This window comes from Cydia splendana, chromosome 13 (genome assembly GCF_910591565.1).
Source record: "Cydia splendana chromosome 13, ilCydSple1.2, whole genome shotgun sequence".
Taxonomy (NCBI): Eukaryota; Metazoa; Arthropoda; class Insecta; order Lepidoptera; family Tortricidae; genus Cydia; species Cydia splendana.
The window spans coordinates 2,806,932-2,824,020 of NC_085972.1; the positions used below are offsets into that span (position 1 = coordinate 2,806,932).

Sequence of the window (17,089 nt, forward strand, 5' to 3'; positions counted from 1 at the left end):
CTCGGTCAATAAATGTCATAGGTAATATGACCTAAGGCACGTCCATAAACATTGATAAAGTTGACATTATCTAAAACATCTATGTTTAACAATATTCAGGTGCAGCAAGAGCTTTTACATAACATCACGTTGCAATAGTCATTAATTAGTAGATAAGATATAATGTTAAAATCCGTGATGCACGTATAGATTACTATATAAAAACAAGCCGATAAGCCATCCAGGAGGTAACAAACAAACAGCAGATAGATTAGTATCAAACATACCGGGGCTACAAGCAGGTGTGTATTTGTAGAAAACAATTGACTATAATTTCAATCGAATATTTTATGAATTCATAAGTTTTATGTATTTGTGTGTTCACTTTTTATGTATGTTCATGAAACATTACAAAACAATACAAATGCCGTCTTATAAATTCACCACACGCGATTGTTATGCCATTTAGGGTTCTTGCTAAATTGGTAATTCTATAGCGTAAGTATTGAACAACCAATTTAGCTAGAATCCTAAATGGCGCAACAATCGCGGAGCATGATGCTGATGGTACTTAAAATTTTCCCCAAAATAGTCTATGGGTATAGTCGAGTTAGCACAAAAAACAAGTCCCATAGTAAAAATGTTCAAAGACCAGTAATAATAATTAGTAGGAGGATCTAAAGAGGAAACCGTTGACAAATTTCCCTTAGCCGAATTCGTAGTTTAAAATATTCATTTAATTTGGTACTTACCTACTAATCTGACTACTGTTTTTACTGAGCGCTGATAAATTTCATACTCAGATAAACAAGTGTAACTGTGATTTTCTTCTTCGTCTTCTTCGTTGCACTCTTTACAGAGTGATCGTGGCCATTAACTTTTGAGCGACCTTTGAACTGTGATTTTATGGCTACATAAATCCGTGCGCTCACCAAATGCACTTATCCTCCTAAGGCCCAAGATCCTGCCTATAGCCAGTCTTCAGGTCGATGAAATTTAAACCATATTCAATTAGAACAGAGTTGCATTTCTTTTCTATTGTTAAATTTTCTAGCAAATAAAAATCAACTCTATTCTCAGCACTATAGGTTCAAATTTCAGTGCCAAATTTTGGTTTTTCATTTGTATGGCTGCGCCTTAGGAGGCTATCGTGTGCACGCTTAGTATAAGATTAATTAGACCAAACAGCGCTAGTCTCAGGGAATCAACTATTATTTCGATTAGCTATTGACAACGTTTTTGTATTTCTCTATACAATAAACCAATGCGGTTCGTCGAAAATGGAAATTGTAAATACCAGATAAATAGATTTAGAAAAATTTAGAGTTGGCGCCAAAAATCCAGTAAGAGTATATTGAAGTAGAGATGCATAAGAAAAAAAGAAATAATAATGTCAAATGTTCTAGGTCTGGAATGTTACGTATAGTCGTCCTTCTCTTGGGCCTAGGCCAAACATTGGCCTACAAGAATCCGTACTATGCGGAAGGCCATTCCACCATGGTGCACCTATTCGAGTGGAAATGGGATGACATCGCTGACGAGTGTGAGCGATTCCTCGGCCCGAAGGGATACGGTGGTATTCAGGTAAGATGATTTGGATAATACGTTTTAAATAAAGTTGGTTTTGAAAATAGTAGCTTTATAATATAAAAAATCGAATTCAGAAATAAACTAGTAGTTTGTTTCCAAATGGTTCTGGAATCTTATACGGTTTGCTCCCTCTAACTCTTTTAAAATACAGGCTGACAGTTTTCATGCTTTATCTTAAAAATTATATCAATTCCTGTCAATTTTCATGAATAAGATTACACAAAACATTGTCTAACAACTATGGAAATTACAAACATGAAAAGTGCCCCCTTAGTGGACACTCAGAACGGTCGATTTGATGACAGTGGAGAATGATCATATGATGAGAATTGATCACATATACGTATTATGCAAAATATGTAAAGAAGATAGGAGCTTTCCTATAAAATTAATAAAATATAAAATTAATAATGATCATGATTTACCAAACGTTTTACTAGTAGGTACTTGTACAATCATGATGCAACTATAATTTCAGATTTCTCCTCCCAACGAAAATGTAATAATCTGGGCCCAAAACCGCCCTTGGTGGGAGCGCTACCAGCCAATCTCCTACAAGTTAGTAACTCGATCTGGCGACGAGCAGCAGTTCTCGAACATGGTCCGCCGATGCAACAATGCTGGAGTAAGGTGAGTCATTAACTCACTGAGGTAATTGTTGTACTACGGAGGCCGGGAAATTAGGGATTGTTGGCCTAGTAGTTAAAAACAATAAGGGGTTCGAAGTTTATGTGCTTGTATTACTACTTGAAATAAATAGGAACAGAAACTCAATTAATACTAGATCAATGTCTCAATGTCAACATAGTGTTAAATGTACCTATGTGTGCCCACCATGGAGTGTTAGGCTTCACCAACTTTTTTCACTTACTCAAAGTAAAGTAAATTGTACTAAGATACCTATATGTATAGTAAACGTATTGTAACTTTGTTAAAGGGTGTAATGTAGATTTTCTAATGGACTAGCCACGTTGGGGGCGATTTTTTTAACTCTAAATTACAAAAAAATATATTTTATTTCCTTAAAAAAAATTTTGGCAATATGACAATAAGGTAGAGACTTCCTATTAGGTAAATAATACCTAAGATATCAGGAAGTCCCGCTACTCTATAACAATTCATCTAAGTATATAGTTAAGGTCTAATGTAAAGTAGACCTAGGTATATTAAATTACAATTAGTTACCTATTCATAAATGGAACGTTGTTCTGTTTCTAGAATTTACGTCGACGCTGTCATCAACCATATGACAGGCGAGCCTCCAGACAACGTAGGCACTGGAGGCAGTACTGCCAACTTCCGAGAGTGGGATTATCCAGCTGTACCGTATTCGGCTCAGGACTTCAACTGGCCGATTTGTGGCATTGATGGGTGGGATTATGGGTGCTGTGCTGATAGAGTAAGTACAAAGACATTGTTTTAAATGGAAGTAAGTATGGTAGGCCCGTTAAAGTAGAATACTCTTACGGTATGAGTGAATAAGGGCAGTTAAGAAGCTGTGATTAGTCTTAACTTAATTGATTCATTTGTGTTACGAAAATTAATTATGTAAATTGTATTGTATTGTACTTAAGAGCGCTATTACATTTCGGCGTTGAGCGAGTTTAGGTATTTTACGCGCTGCGGCAGGCCGTGCGAGCTCTGTATTACGATCCCTTCTGCCACACTCGCACTACAATGATGGATTAAACACTCTTGATCCTTCGCGAAGCATATTGAACTCAACCATAACAACACTAACTGTACTTAACTTTTAAAGTCCTAAAACTGTTATTTGGTAGGTACGAAAATACTAAATGCAGTGCAAATGTACATAGGGGCTGTTCATAAATTACGTCATCTATTTTTGACGATTTTTGACCCCCCCACCCCTCAAATCATCCAAAAATCATGCTTCGGATGACTCTGTTTCCTCCTACGTCATGCTGCCATCATCCGATGTTCAGACCCCCCCACCCCTCCCATTTGAAACGACGTAATTTATGAATAGACCCCTACCCGTACTTATGAAGGTATATTACTCGAAAGAAATTATAGGTACTCGCATATTTACATGTTTCGTCATTGCATTTAGTACCTATAGGTTGTAAAGTTTGTATCAACGAGGGTTTAAAAACGAACTGGTACTGAGGATCTGATGATAATGATGATGATTAAGGTGGTCACGGATACCAATCAACCATGTAGTAACATGATTAGGCTCGTTTGATTCGTCTCAACAAGATCTTTGACACTGAAGATACACAGGGTCTGATGATGGAGCTGGAAGGTGGCCACGGGTACCAGTCTATCATGTAACTAAACCACTTCGTGTTTGGGCTCGTTTGATTCGTCTCAACAAGATCTTTGACACAAGACAGTACTCAGGGTCTGATGATGGAGCTGGAAGGTGGTCACCATTACCAATCAACCATGCAACTAAACCACTTCGTGTTTAGGCTCGTTTGATTCTTCTCAACAAGATCTTTGACACTGGAGATACACAGGGTCTGATGATGGAGCTGGAAGGTGGCCACGGGTACCAGTCTATCATGTAACTAAACCACTTTGTGTTTGGGCTCGTTTGATTCGTCTCAACAAGATCTTTGACACAAGACAGTACTCAGGGTCTGATGATGGAGCTGGAAGGTGGTCACCATTACCAATCAACCATGCAACTAAACCACATCGTGATTAGGCTCGTTTGATTCGTCTCAACAAGATCTTTGACACTAGGTGATACTCAGAGTCTGATGATGGAGCTGGAAGGTGGTCACCGGTACCAATCAACCATGCAACTAAACCATATCGTGTTTAGGCTCGTTTGATTAGTCTCAACAAGATCTTTGCACCAGGTGATACTCAGAGTTTGATGATGGAGCTGGAAGGTGGTCACCGGTTCCAATCAACCATGCAACTAAACCACTTCGTGTTTAGGCTCGATTGATTCGTCTCAACAAGATCTTTGACACTAGGTGATAAACCAAACACGAAGCCCAAACACGAAGTAGTTCAGTTACGTGATAGACTGGTACCCGTCGCCACCTTCGAGCTCCATCATCAGAGCCTGAGTAGTATCTTGTGTCAAAGATCTTGTCGCGACGAATCAAACGAGCCCAAACACGAAGTGGTTCAGTTACATGGTAGACTGGTACCCATGGCCACCTTCCAGCTCCATCATCAGATCCTGAGTACTACCTTGTGTCCAAGGTCTTGTTGAGACGAATCAAACGAGCCCAAACATGAAGTGGTTCAGTTACATGATAGACAGGTACCCGTCGCCACCTTCGAGCTCCATCATCAGACCCTGAGTACTACCTTGTGTCAAAGATCTTGTTGAGATGAATAAAACGTGCCTAAACACGAAGTGGTATAGTTGCATGGTTGATTGGTACCGGTGACCACCTTCCTGCTCTATCTTCAGACCTTGAGTACTATCTTGTATCAAAGATCTTGTTGAGACGAATCAAACGAGCCCAAACACGAAGTGGTTTAGTTGCATGGTTGATTGGTACCGGTGACCACCTTCCAGCTCCATCATCAGACCTTGAGTACTATCTTGTGTCAAAGATCTTGTTGAGACGAATCAAACGAGCCCAAACACGAAGTGGTTTAGTTGCATGGTTGATTGGTACCGGTGACCACCTTCCGGCTCCATCATCAGACCTTGAGTACTATCTTGTGTCAAAGATCTTGTTGAGACGAATCAAACGAGCCCAAACACGAAGTGGTTTAGTTGCATGGTTGATTGGTACCGGTGACCACCTTCCGGCTCCATCATCAGACCCTGAGTACTATCTTGTGTCAAAGATCTTGTTGAGACGAATCAAACGAGCCTAAACACGAAGTGGTTTAGTTGCATGGTTGATTGGTACTGGTGACCACCTTCCGGCTCCATCATCAGACCCTGAGTACTATCTTGTGTCAAAGATCTTGTTGAGACGAATCAAACGAGCCCAAACACGAAGTGGTTTAGTTGCATGGTTGATTGGTACCGGTGACCACCTTCCGGCTCCATCATCAGACCCTGAGTACTATCTTGTGTCAAAGATCTTGTTGAGACGAATCAAACGAGCCTAAACACGAAGTGGTTTAGTTGCATGGTTGATTGGTACTGGTGACCACCTTCCGGCTCCATCATCAGACCCTGAGTACTATCTTGTGTCAAAGATCTTGTTGAGATGAATCAAACGAGCCCAAACACGAAGTGGTTTAGTTGCATGGTTGAATGGTACCGGTGACCACATTCCGGCTCCATCATCAGACCCGAGTACTACCTTGTGTCAAAGATCTTGTTGAGATGAATAAAACGTGCCTAAACACGAAGTGGTATAGTTGCATGGTTGATTGGTACCGGTGATCACCTTCCGGCTCCATCATCAGACCTTGAGTACTATCTTGTGTCAAAGATCTTGTTGAGACGAATAAAACGAGCCCAAACACGAAGTGGTTTAGTTGCATGGTTGATTGGTACCGGTGATCATCTTCCGGCTCCCTCATCAGACCCTGAGTACTATCTTGTGTCAAAGATCTTGTTGAGACGAATCAAACGAGCCCAAACACGAAGTGGTTTAGTTGCATGGTTGATTGGTACCGGTGACCACCTTCCGGCTCCATCATCAGACCCTGAGTACTATCTTGTGTCAAAGATCTTGTTGAGATGAATAAAACGAGCCTAAACACGAAGTGGTTTAGTTGCATGGTTGATTGGTACCGGTGACCACCTTCCGGCTCCATCATCAGACCCTGAGTACTATCTTGTGTCAAAGATCTTGTTGAGATGAATAAAACGAGCCTAAACACGAAGTGGTTTAGTTGTATGGTTGATTGGTACCGGTGACCACCTTCCAGCTCCATCATCAGACCCTGAGTACTATCTTGAGTCAAATAAATACATAAAGAATGTCAGGTCGTTTCAAATATTTTTAATCCTGTCCGGTAGTTTATTAAACTGTACCATTATAAATTATAATACTATAAAAACAGTGCTAGGATCAAAGTCTCTCGTTGCGGTTTACACGCACACAGTATAGCGTTTTACACGGCGCCCGCCGCACACAATGATAGAAAACCTCGTCGTCGCCGTTGAAAATGTGCGGAGCCGACCGACACACGTCCTGCCTCTACAAGCTCTGCCGCGGCACTGAGCTGGCGCAGCGCGCGTCATCGGTAATATAGAGTAGTTTTCAAAAAATTGCCAAAAAATTATAGTAGAATTTCATAAACACTAATGTATACCAACAGTATAAGCAAACGTTGCAGATTGCTTGAGTATGAAAATGACTTCGATATTAAGTAGATTTTCGTAGGAATTGACACTTGTTTCGGAGAGAAAATTGAGTTCGTTTTACTTTGATTTTCTCTTTCTCAAAGGTATGTAGGAAAAATATCGTTTGATATGCCTAAAGTACAGGGTATTAGTAATACAAAATAGCCAGGTTTATCAGAGTAAACTTCTCAACATTTCCAAATCAGAGCTCGCCATTCAGTGCTTCACGGGGTTTTTCGGAAACGACCATCAGAAAAAAAATCATTACTAATTTAATAAGTCCTTTTTCTAATATTTACAACGATATTTAAAAAGATAAGAAGACGCTTTTACTGGAACAAGTACTCATTGTTTCTAATAATGAGCACAAAGTCCTGAATTTCGTCGACTAGTATCATCAATTTTGCATTATTTCGACTTTTCTTGTAAGAGCGCTCTTAATTCGTACACATATACTCGTAAGTCTATAGCATACACTTTCATGCATCTAACTTAAATAGAAATGGCTTAACTGTGGTAACACAATGGAATCAATTAACTTTAGACTAATTACAGGTGCTTTACTATGCATATTTTTTTTGCAATTCCCTCTTATAGGTATAGATGTTGTTATACTTACTTACTTACTTCGCTGGCTCAGCGTCCCGAAGTGGATCTTGGCCTCCAACACTAGATTTCGCCATCCGTTCCTGTCTTGTGCGATCCGACGCCATTCAGCCGCTTGGACGTCACACACGGTCTTTCTGGACCTCATCGATTCATCGGTACCTAGGTCTTCCGACCGGACGTCACCTCGGATAAGCTCTCTTGGCCGCACGATCCTCTCCCATCCTCTCTACATAGATATATAGATAGATGTTGTTATGCGCCCCCTTAAGGATGTGTCACGCTAGAACGTTCCGGGCTTCTGACTCACGTTAGAACAGTCTGGGTCCAGGTCGAGGCGTCCACCTCTTCGTTTTCCATGACGGGTGACCAGTGATCACGTGATGCTTACATTGGAAAATGAAGTGTCGGACGCCTCGGTCCGGATCCGGACCGTTCTATCGTAAGTTAAGATCTGTAAATAATGAAAGGGATGGACAATTCACACGGGTCTGGTAAGCTTCGGTACCTCAGAGCAATTGGATCAGTGTCGAAAGGTCACGATCTAGAATCTCACCCAAAGCGGTGAATTTTTCATTTTATTTGTCATACCGCATGCAGACGTGTCTGCTATTAAGAACAAAAATAATTAATAATTAGACTTTTATCTACTTACGTATTTATCATAATTCGTTAATCTATCTCAATTAGTTTAAGTACTTAAATTTCCCCGATGGGGGATATACTACAAAGGATGACACACGCTAGACCGGGCCGGGCCCGGACCGAGGCGTCCGACATGTCATTTTCTATGATGACTGATCGGTGATCACGTGGTGCTTTCCATAGAAAACGAAGCGCCGGAAGCTCCGGCCCGGCCCCGGCCCGGTCTAGTGCGAGTCATTCTTTAGATTATCTTTAATATTAATATTGATTGATAGTGTACTTTAAACTTACACTTCATGGTGATACGATAAAATAATTTTACATTTTAGGTGCGGAACTGCGAGTTGGTGGGACTGAAGGATTTGAACCAGAAATCAGAACATGTTCGTCAAATGATACTTGGTTTCATGAACAAACTTATCGATTTGGGCGTTGCTGGGTTCAGGTAAATTTCGAATGCAAAGAAAATTAAAGAAAGGAATCACGCTAGAACGGTCTGCAGACCTAAAAAGCTAAAAATATTTGCTATCACAGCTAAGTTTTGGTAGTTAAAAACACTTTGCTACGGTAGCTAAAAACTTAGTTGTCCGTATAGTTTCGAAGGTTTTTAGCTAGCACAACTAAATTTTAGTTGCCACAGCTAAGTTTTTTTTTCCGTGTGGGTCCGAGCCATGGCATCTGACATGTCAGTCTGCTATAGAAAGCATCTGGTGATCATGGATCATCCATCTTAGAAAACAAAAAGTCGGACGCCTTGACCTGGACCCGGACCGTTCTAACATGAGCCCATTACTTATCTACTAATTTTACAGTCATTTTCATTTTCCTCGCGTTATCCCGGCATATTACCACGGCTCATGGGAGCCTGGGGTCCGCTTGGCAACTAATCCCAAGAATTAGCGTAGGCAACTAGGCACTAGTTTTTACAAAAGCGACCTTCCAACCTAGAGGGTAAACTAGGCCTTATTGGGATTAGTCCGGTTTCCTTACGATGTTCTCCTTCACCGAAAAGCGATTGGTAAATATCAAATGATAATTATTTACATAAGTTCCGAAAAACTCATTGGTACGAGCCGGGGTTTGAACCCACGACCTCCGGAATGCAAATCGCACGCTCTTACCGCTAGGCCACCAGCGCTTACAGTAGGTATTTATAAATATTTATTTTGTAACAGAATTGATGCAGCCAAACATATGTGGCCAGAAGATCTCCGCATTATCTACGACCGACTCCACGACTTAAACACAGACCACGGCTTTCCTTCAGGAGCTCGTCCTTATATCTACCAAGAAGTCATCGACTTCGGAGGAGAAGCTATCTCACGATACGAATACACCAGCTTAGCTGCTGTAACCGAGTTCAAGTTCGGCCTAGAACTGGGCAGATTGTTCTCAGGGTGGAACCAGCTAAGATGGTTGGATAGCTGGGGTCCTGCTTGGGGCCTTCTTGAACATGAAGATTCACTTGTTTTTATTGATAACCATGACAACCAAAGAGGCCATGGAGGGGGTGGGGAAATCCTGACGTATAAGAGACCTAAACAGTACAAAGGGGCTACTGCGTTCATGTTGGCTCACCCGTATGGAGAGCCGCAGCTGATGAGCAGTTTTGACTTTACTGATAGTGAAATTGGGCCGCCTATGGACTCTGATTGGAATATTATTTCACCTTCCATTAATTCAGTAAGTATTTTTCTTTGACTTTAACTCAGGAAAGTAGACTAAGAGGAAGAATTGTTTTTGACGATGTACATTACATTACATTTACATTAGGCTATTATTGTGGTATGAAATAGGTATGTAAAAACAAATAGCATGACAAGAGACAATTACGTAGAGATTGAAAATTATAAAACTAGAATTAATAAAGTATCTGATAAACTGAAATAAATGTCATATACTAAGAAAAAGTGACCAAGGCCTCCAGTGCCCCAGGCTGGAATCGAACCAGCGTCCTCTGCTATCGCGGCAGGTGCCTGAACCACTCGGCCACCGGGCCACAGCGACATTAGTCAAATTTTCCAAGTATATGCACTTCCTACTGAAGGCTTGTGGCGCCCCCTGGCCATCTCTAAGGTAGAACAGTATGGTTCGAACCTTCTATCTGGATCATTCTCATGATGATACCGAGCTAGCGAGAGAGATGGCGCTGCCAATCAATACTATGAAGTATTTGAACAAATTAAATTATTTTTCAGAAAATATTTTAATTTGTTTTTTATCAAGTAGAAACACTACTATATAAATTATAAACTGAAATAAATGTCATATACTAAGAAAAAGTGACCAAGGCCTCCAGTGCCCCAGGCTGGAATCGAACCAGCGTCCTCTGCTATCGCGGCAGGTGCCTGAACCACTCGGCCACCGGGCCACAGCGACATTAGTCAAATTTTCCAAGTATATGCACTTCCTACTGAAGGCTTGTGGCGCCCCCTGGCCATCTCTAAGGTAGAACAGTATGGTTCGAACCTTCTATCTGGATCATTCTCATGATGATACCGAGCTAGCGAGAGAGATGGCGCTGCCAATCAATACTATGAAGTATTTGAACAAATTAAATTATTTTTCAGAAAATATTTTAATTTGTTTTTTATCAAGTAGAAACACTACTATATAAATTATAAACTGAAATAAATGTCATATACTAAGAAAAAGTGACCAAGGCCTCCAGTGCCCCAGGCTGGAATCGAACCAGCGTCCTCTGCTATCGCGGCAGGTGCCTGAACCACTCGGCCACCGGGCCACAGCGACATTAGTCAAATTTTCCAAGTATATGCACTTCCTACTGAAGGCTTGTGGCGCCCCCTGGCCATCTCTAAGGTAGAACAGTATGGTTCGAACCTTCTATCTGGATCATTCTCATGATGATACCGAGCTAGCGAGAGAGATGGCGCTGCCAATCAATACTATGAAGTATTTGAACAAATTAAATTATTTTTCAGAAAATATTTTAATTTGTTTTTTATCAAGTAGAAACACTACTATATAAATTATAAACTGAAATAAATGTCATATACTAAGAAAAAGTGACCAAGGCCTCCAGTGCCCCAGGCTGGAATCGAACCAGCGTCCTCTGCTATCGCGGCAGGTGCCTGAACCACTCGGCCACCGGGCCACAGCGACATTAGTCAAATTTTCCAAGTATATGCACTAATATATATATGTATATGTTTCTACTTGATAAAAAACAAATTAAAATATTTTCTGAAAAATAATTTAATTTGTTCAAATACTTCATAGTAAAGTATCTGATGTTAAATGATTCATCGGAAGAAAAAATAAGTATGTACGAGAGTAATTGTAAATAATGAATAGCCACCCGAATAATGAATAGAAGCCCGAGAAGGCAATTGTTGATAAGAGCACGTGTAAATTCGTGATTTCTGTCTAACTTTGGATAGCTGTAAGGTGTACCTATTTTAAATAAGCAGTAATTCTGTTTACTGGCAGAAGAGGCGGCAATATGTATTTTGTGTGCGTTTTAGGATGATACTTGCGGAAACGGCTGGGTATGCGAGCACCGCTGGCGTCAGATGTACAACATGGTCGGGTTCAGGAACATCGCCGCCGGAACCAACGTCAATAACTGGTGGAACAACGGTAGCAATCAGATCGCCTTCTGCCGCGGAAACCGGGCTTTCATTGCTTTCAACAACGATAGTTGGGATCTGAACCAAAATATACAGGTACCTACATAATTTAAATCTGTTTAAATGGTTAATGGTATGTAGGTTTTAAAAGACGATAAGTTATCAAAAATGATGCATCCATTAGGTACATTCTTATTTCTTACGCTCACAAAGTTCACAAACTGTGTAAAATCTTAAATATTTCGGTGTTTCCGCGCAAATCCTACACCAAAAAAGTTGACACACCCAAAAAATTTTCTGTCACCAAAGTGATTATTTGTTTCTAATATAGTTTCTACGTTACCTATGTAATATAACTTAATTGAATTTGGCTTGTCACGCTGCCGCGTGTCTAGATGTAATATATTATTTTTGGTTTGAGTTTGACTTAAAATCATAATTTCCCCAGACATGCTTGCCACCCGGCATATACTGCGACGTGATCTCGGGATCCAGGACAGAGGATAACCGCTGCTCGGGCAAGCTCGTAGCCGTGGCCAGTGACGGACGGGCGCATATTTATGTCGGCACGCACGAGATGGACATGATGCTGGCCATACATGTTGGCAGTGAAGTGAGTTAACTAATTCTATGCGATTTTTAGAGTAATATACCACAAAACCTTGCCTTGCCGACCTTGTTAAGGTCGCCGGAAGACGCTGGATGCGGATCGCTTCCAACCGGTACGTATGGAGGTCCAAGGGGGAGGCCTATGTTCAGCAGTGGACGTCTTATGGCTGAGATGATGATGATGATGCTGATACCATAAAAGGAAAAAGAACCCTTATAGAATCACTGCGTCTGTCTGTCCACCTGTCACAGCCTGTTTGCTCCGAATCTACTGGACCAATTAAGTCGAAATATGAATGCATATGTAAGTCAGTAAAACAATCTCCATGTATGTATGAACATATTTCTTTCTTTAGCCTTCTCCTTGTCAGTGGTTCGACACTACGTGAACTTTTTCTTTCACTTGATGCATGTTTGCCTTTCTTGGCTTCCATCTCTTCACTATTTTTATAAAGCAAATTTTATCAGGAAAGATGTAAACTAGCTTAGTTCCGCCTTAAAAGTAGGGTCTGGTGAGGTAAATATAATCCCAACAAAAACATAAATGTGAAATGAGAGCCAAGTTCAATATTAAGAATATGTGTCGTTGTTGACTCGCCCACAAAAGAATTGAGATCTATATGGGTGCCAAGTTCTGAGCTGTGTAGAAAATTCTGAAATTATAATTGATTTGACTTGGCTAGTTTTTACCAACAAACCAAATTTTAGAAAAGTAAATTAGATAAATATAATACGTAAAAACTAGCCAAGACAAATCCTTTGATGTGATGTGACGTGATGCTTTCTATAGAAAACAAAATGTCAGATGCCTCGGCCCGCGCCCAGGTCATTCTAGCGTTAGGGTAACATTCCATTTCTGACCGCAGCTGCACTACTGGCACTGAACGCGTCGGTGTTATTGTCAATTTCTATAGTAAAATGAACAGTAGTGCAGCTGTCGTTGGAAATGGACTGTCACCTTTAGTCATCCTTAAGGCAAAGTAAATAGGATGATTTTAGAAGTCTGTATTCTAATTTTGAGTATTCCAGTATAGCGTATAAACTAGTGAGCCGATATTTTAATTGTTTTTATTTATTTTTTCAGTCGCGCATAGCATAACCAATGAACAGTATGAGCCGTGGGACCTCTCAATGTACCTAAATAAAACATTTCTACTTTTATCTCTGTGTATTATTTATCTAAGTACCTATAGGGTTGCCATTAGAAAAACCTTTAAAATCCTGACATTTCCTGGACGGTCATTTCTCAAAAATCCCAAAAGAACCCATTAAATTCCTTTATACCATAACCTTTTATGGGCCACCAGCACCGTAATTCGCCGCCTGAATACGAAAGGTCCCTCAAGGAGACGTGGCTGTATACCATTTTATGTGGTAACATAGCCAAGGTAGTTTTGTTTAAAACACAATACAGATGTAGGTAGTGCATAATTGGTTTCCATCGTATTTTCTCGGAAACGTTCGTATTTGTCATGCTACTTCAGTCAATCTCAGTACTTTTTGTACCGAGACCACGAGACTGACTAAAATAGCAAGACACGTTCGTAATACGTTTCCGTGAAAATACGATGGAAAATAATTATGCACTACATCCGTATCTGACTAGTCAAAAATAACAAACTTTGCACATCAACAAATCGCCTTATGGCTTGTATCTATTGCCAGTTTGGTCGATCAAATAAATAAATAGTATTAGGAAAAATGTCGAGTCATTTTCTGTCAGTCGAGAGAATTTATCGAGTCAAATACGGTCTCAAATTCCTTGCTCCAGCTTACAGATGTTTTATTGACAATGTTTTACTCAAGTTAAACTAAATTCCTTTTCAATGAGAACACCGCTACCAAAACCGACAACACAAACGTGGGAGGAAATAATGGAATTTATTATGAAACCCGATATCACAGGAAACACATTCTTAACCGTAAATAGGTCTTATATCCTTGTAATAAAGGTTACAAAAGGTCAGTTAACAATGTCGACGGTGGTAGTATTGCCTTGACCCAATGTATTGGGTTTTTCTTGGTAGCGGCTAATTACAGTAGGTTTAATTCGAAGATAGAATGGGAATAAATGGTATCGATTGGGTAATAGTAAATTATTGGCATCCGTACCCTTTTAATGGTGGACTGAAACAGGAATAAGGGGCTATTCATAAATTACGTCATTTCAAATTTGGAGGGGGGGGGGTCTGGATATCGCATGACGTAGGAGGAAACGGGGTCATTCGAAGCTTGATTTTTGGATGATTTTAGGAGGGGGGGGGGGTCAAAAATCGTCAAAAATAGATGACGTAATTTATGGACAGCCCCTAAGGTGTTTTATAATATAATATAATCAAGACGGCGGTGGTTCCTCTAGGTCCACATTTCGTCAAGATATTTTGGTGCTCGAACGGAGTAAGCCAATAGTTCATTTTTGGAGAATAATCATCACATCATATCAGCCCTTTACGGCCCACTGTTGAGCATAGGCCTCTCTTCTAGTACACCACTTGTCCCGGTCCTGAGCTAATCTCATCCAGAAATGACCCGCAATTTTCCGGATGTCGTCCACCCAACGAGCCAACGAAGAATACTCATTGCTAATTGTTAAAAATAAATGTACCTACCGTGAAAAGTAAACTCCCTAGAGCCGAAATCACTTTCAATCCGCTTTCTAGATATAGAATGACCCACTTTCAGAGCATGACAAATGAAAAGTAAATGAATTGACTTGCATCAAGATTAATAGCTACGAGTATTACTTATTAAGTAAAGGACTGTTGCTGTTGTAACAAATGGGGGTCGGTGGTCTGCTGACCCGACTGCAACATTAATGAGACAGTGTAATTTATATTGCAATTACATTAAATTGTAAATTGATCGCTGTCCGCAAGTGGCACAAAAATTCTCATAGGGGCAGGAGGATTAATCTACCTACTTGTATGGATAAAGTATTGGAGGGTTTTTTTAATCCCAAAAATGCCATGCCATAGGTACATCAATCAGTATATTGTCGAACATTTTTTATAGCTGACTGTACTTTTTTTTCCAACAAGAAACTACAAAATATGTACTGACAGGCAACGTACAGGCCGTACAGCCTAAGCCCTAGTAACGTAACGTAACTCTTCGAATGTTGTGAAGCGTCACAAAGAACGGAGTAAAATGTAGTCAAAAAAAATCTGCCGAATTGTAACGAATGAACCTTTATAGGTTATGGTTATGGCAAACATTCGACACAAATACTCGTATCACTCTGCCGGCCTAGACTACTAAAAACAGAATAGAATTGAAGATTGAATTTAAATTTGTGGCCTAATAATTGGGACAGATTAGGATTTGGACCTCTAGGTCTAGGGCGTTAGACGCGTATATATGACTCAACGTGAGTCATATATATACTGGGCTGTGTCCGGGCCGGATCTTCCGGCGCTTACTTTTCAATGACATGACAGGTGATCACGTGATGCTTTCCATAGAAAACGATGCGCTGGAAGCTCCGGCCCGGACACGGCCCGGTCTAACGTGAGTCATCCTTGAGCTGAAGATGCCGGGTCGAATCCAGCCTCTGCTACTGGAGGGCTTGGTCACTTCTTTTATAGGTATCATCATCATCTTCCTCGCGTTATCCCGGCCTTTGCCACGGCTCATGGAAGCCTGGGGTCCGCTTGGCAACTAACTACTAGGTATATGACATATATAATATTTAAAACTTTCGCGTTTTGAACACATATTAACTCACATTAATGAGTGATTCTCAAAATAGTGGCATCTTAACCTGTTATCGAGTTTTTGAATTGAATGTATGTTTATTTGCTCTTTTTCATATGAAACAAAAATGTATCTAAATAAAACAATGTTTATCGAGGCCAAGTCATTATTTTTATTTAAATTTAATACTTATATTTATAAAAAATAAAGAGTAGCACTTTTCACTGTAACCTGTCTTGTCCAAAAGCATCGCTCTTCCAGTTTTAGTTCTTTAGATTTTATAAGCACCAATTTATGTAAATAAAATATCATGCTATATAATAACATAAACAATATCTTTTAAAATGTACTTTGCACAGGCCTTATATATATATATTTTACAACAATATTCACGCACGAAGTTTGTCCAAGGATATTTTCACTGTTAACCTGTACCAACCTGTACATGCGCGGTATTGCATCTGACTCATACACAGAAAAAAATATTTAGATCATAACTATGGCAAAATATTAGGTACAAGTATCAAGCTAACCACCGTAGGGTACCATTATGACCCAAGTGTCGTAGTTTCGTAGAGACAAGTGGTTAAAGGCAGAAATCTGGGGTTTTGTAACGGAATGTTAACTTTAACTTGTCGCGATTATTTTACGAATTTGGTATGGGGCCTAATGTAATAATATCATTTTAATATTGTATGAAGGTTTATTCATCTATGCTAAAAGTGAGACATTCGTATTATTATCCGTTCAAGGGAAAAAATAAAATAGAATGTATTTTTCACTGTAACCTGCTTAACTTTTACCTGTGTTTAATGTATAGGTTATTGTACGTCTTGAAAATAACTTCTTCATTTTCCGTTCCCTTTTGAAAATTTGGGGTACTTAAAGTGATAAAACATATTTTTCATTCATAAAATTAAAAAAAAATACAAAAAAATAATGTCATTAACTTTAACCTGTCTTATGCCACTTTCTTGAGAATCACTTTTATAGACGGGTCTATCGCGAATTTATTTTATTACCTTTATTTACCGACGTTTCGACACAGGTTTCACTAGTCGTGGTCGCGGATAACTGACACAAATATTTTGCTGGGACATCAGTTAGCTGCGACCACGACCAGTGAAAC

General features: G+C 39.9%; 1 protein-coding gene across 1 annotated transcript; it reads left to right on the forward strand.

The window, feature by feature from the left end:
- Nucleotides 1-274: 274 nt before the first annotated feature.
- LOC134796534 (alpha-amylase 2-like) lies at nt 275-12,318 on the forward strand. The gene is made up of 8 exons (XM_063768719.1): nt 275-281; nt 1,386-1,563; nt 2,048-2,199; nt 2,788-2,968; nt 8,398-8,513; nt 9,244-9,751; nt 11,554-11,754; nt 12,107-12,318. Exons 2-8 carry the CDS (start codon nt 1,393-1,395, stop codon nt 12,278-12,280), a joined length of 1,503 nt encoding a protein of 500 aa, XP_063624789.1. The 5' UTR covers nt 275-281; nt 1,386-1,392; the 3' UTR covers nt 12,281-12,318.
- The last annotated feature ends 4,771 nt before the right edge of the window (nt 12,319-17,089 follow it).

Coding starts and splice junctions, on each gene's coding strand:
- LOC134796534 (XM_063768719.1), top strand. CDS start 1,393: ATGTTACGTATAGTCGTCCTTCTCTTGGGCCTAGGCCAAACATTGGCC. Junction 1,564..2,047: donor AGGGATACGGTGGTATTCAG/GTAAGATGATTT, acceptor CTATAATTTCAG/ATTTCTCCTCCCAACGAAAA. Junction 2,969..8,397: donor ATGGGTGCTGTGCTGATAGA/GTAAGTACAAAG, acceptor TTTACATTTTAG/GTGCGGAACTGCGAGTTGGT.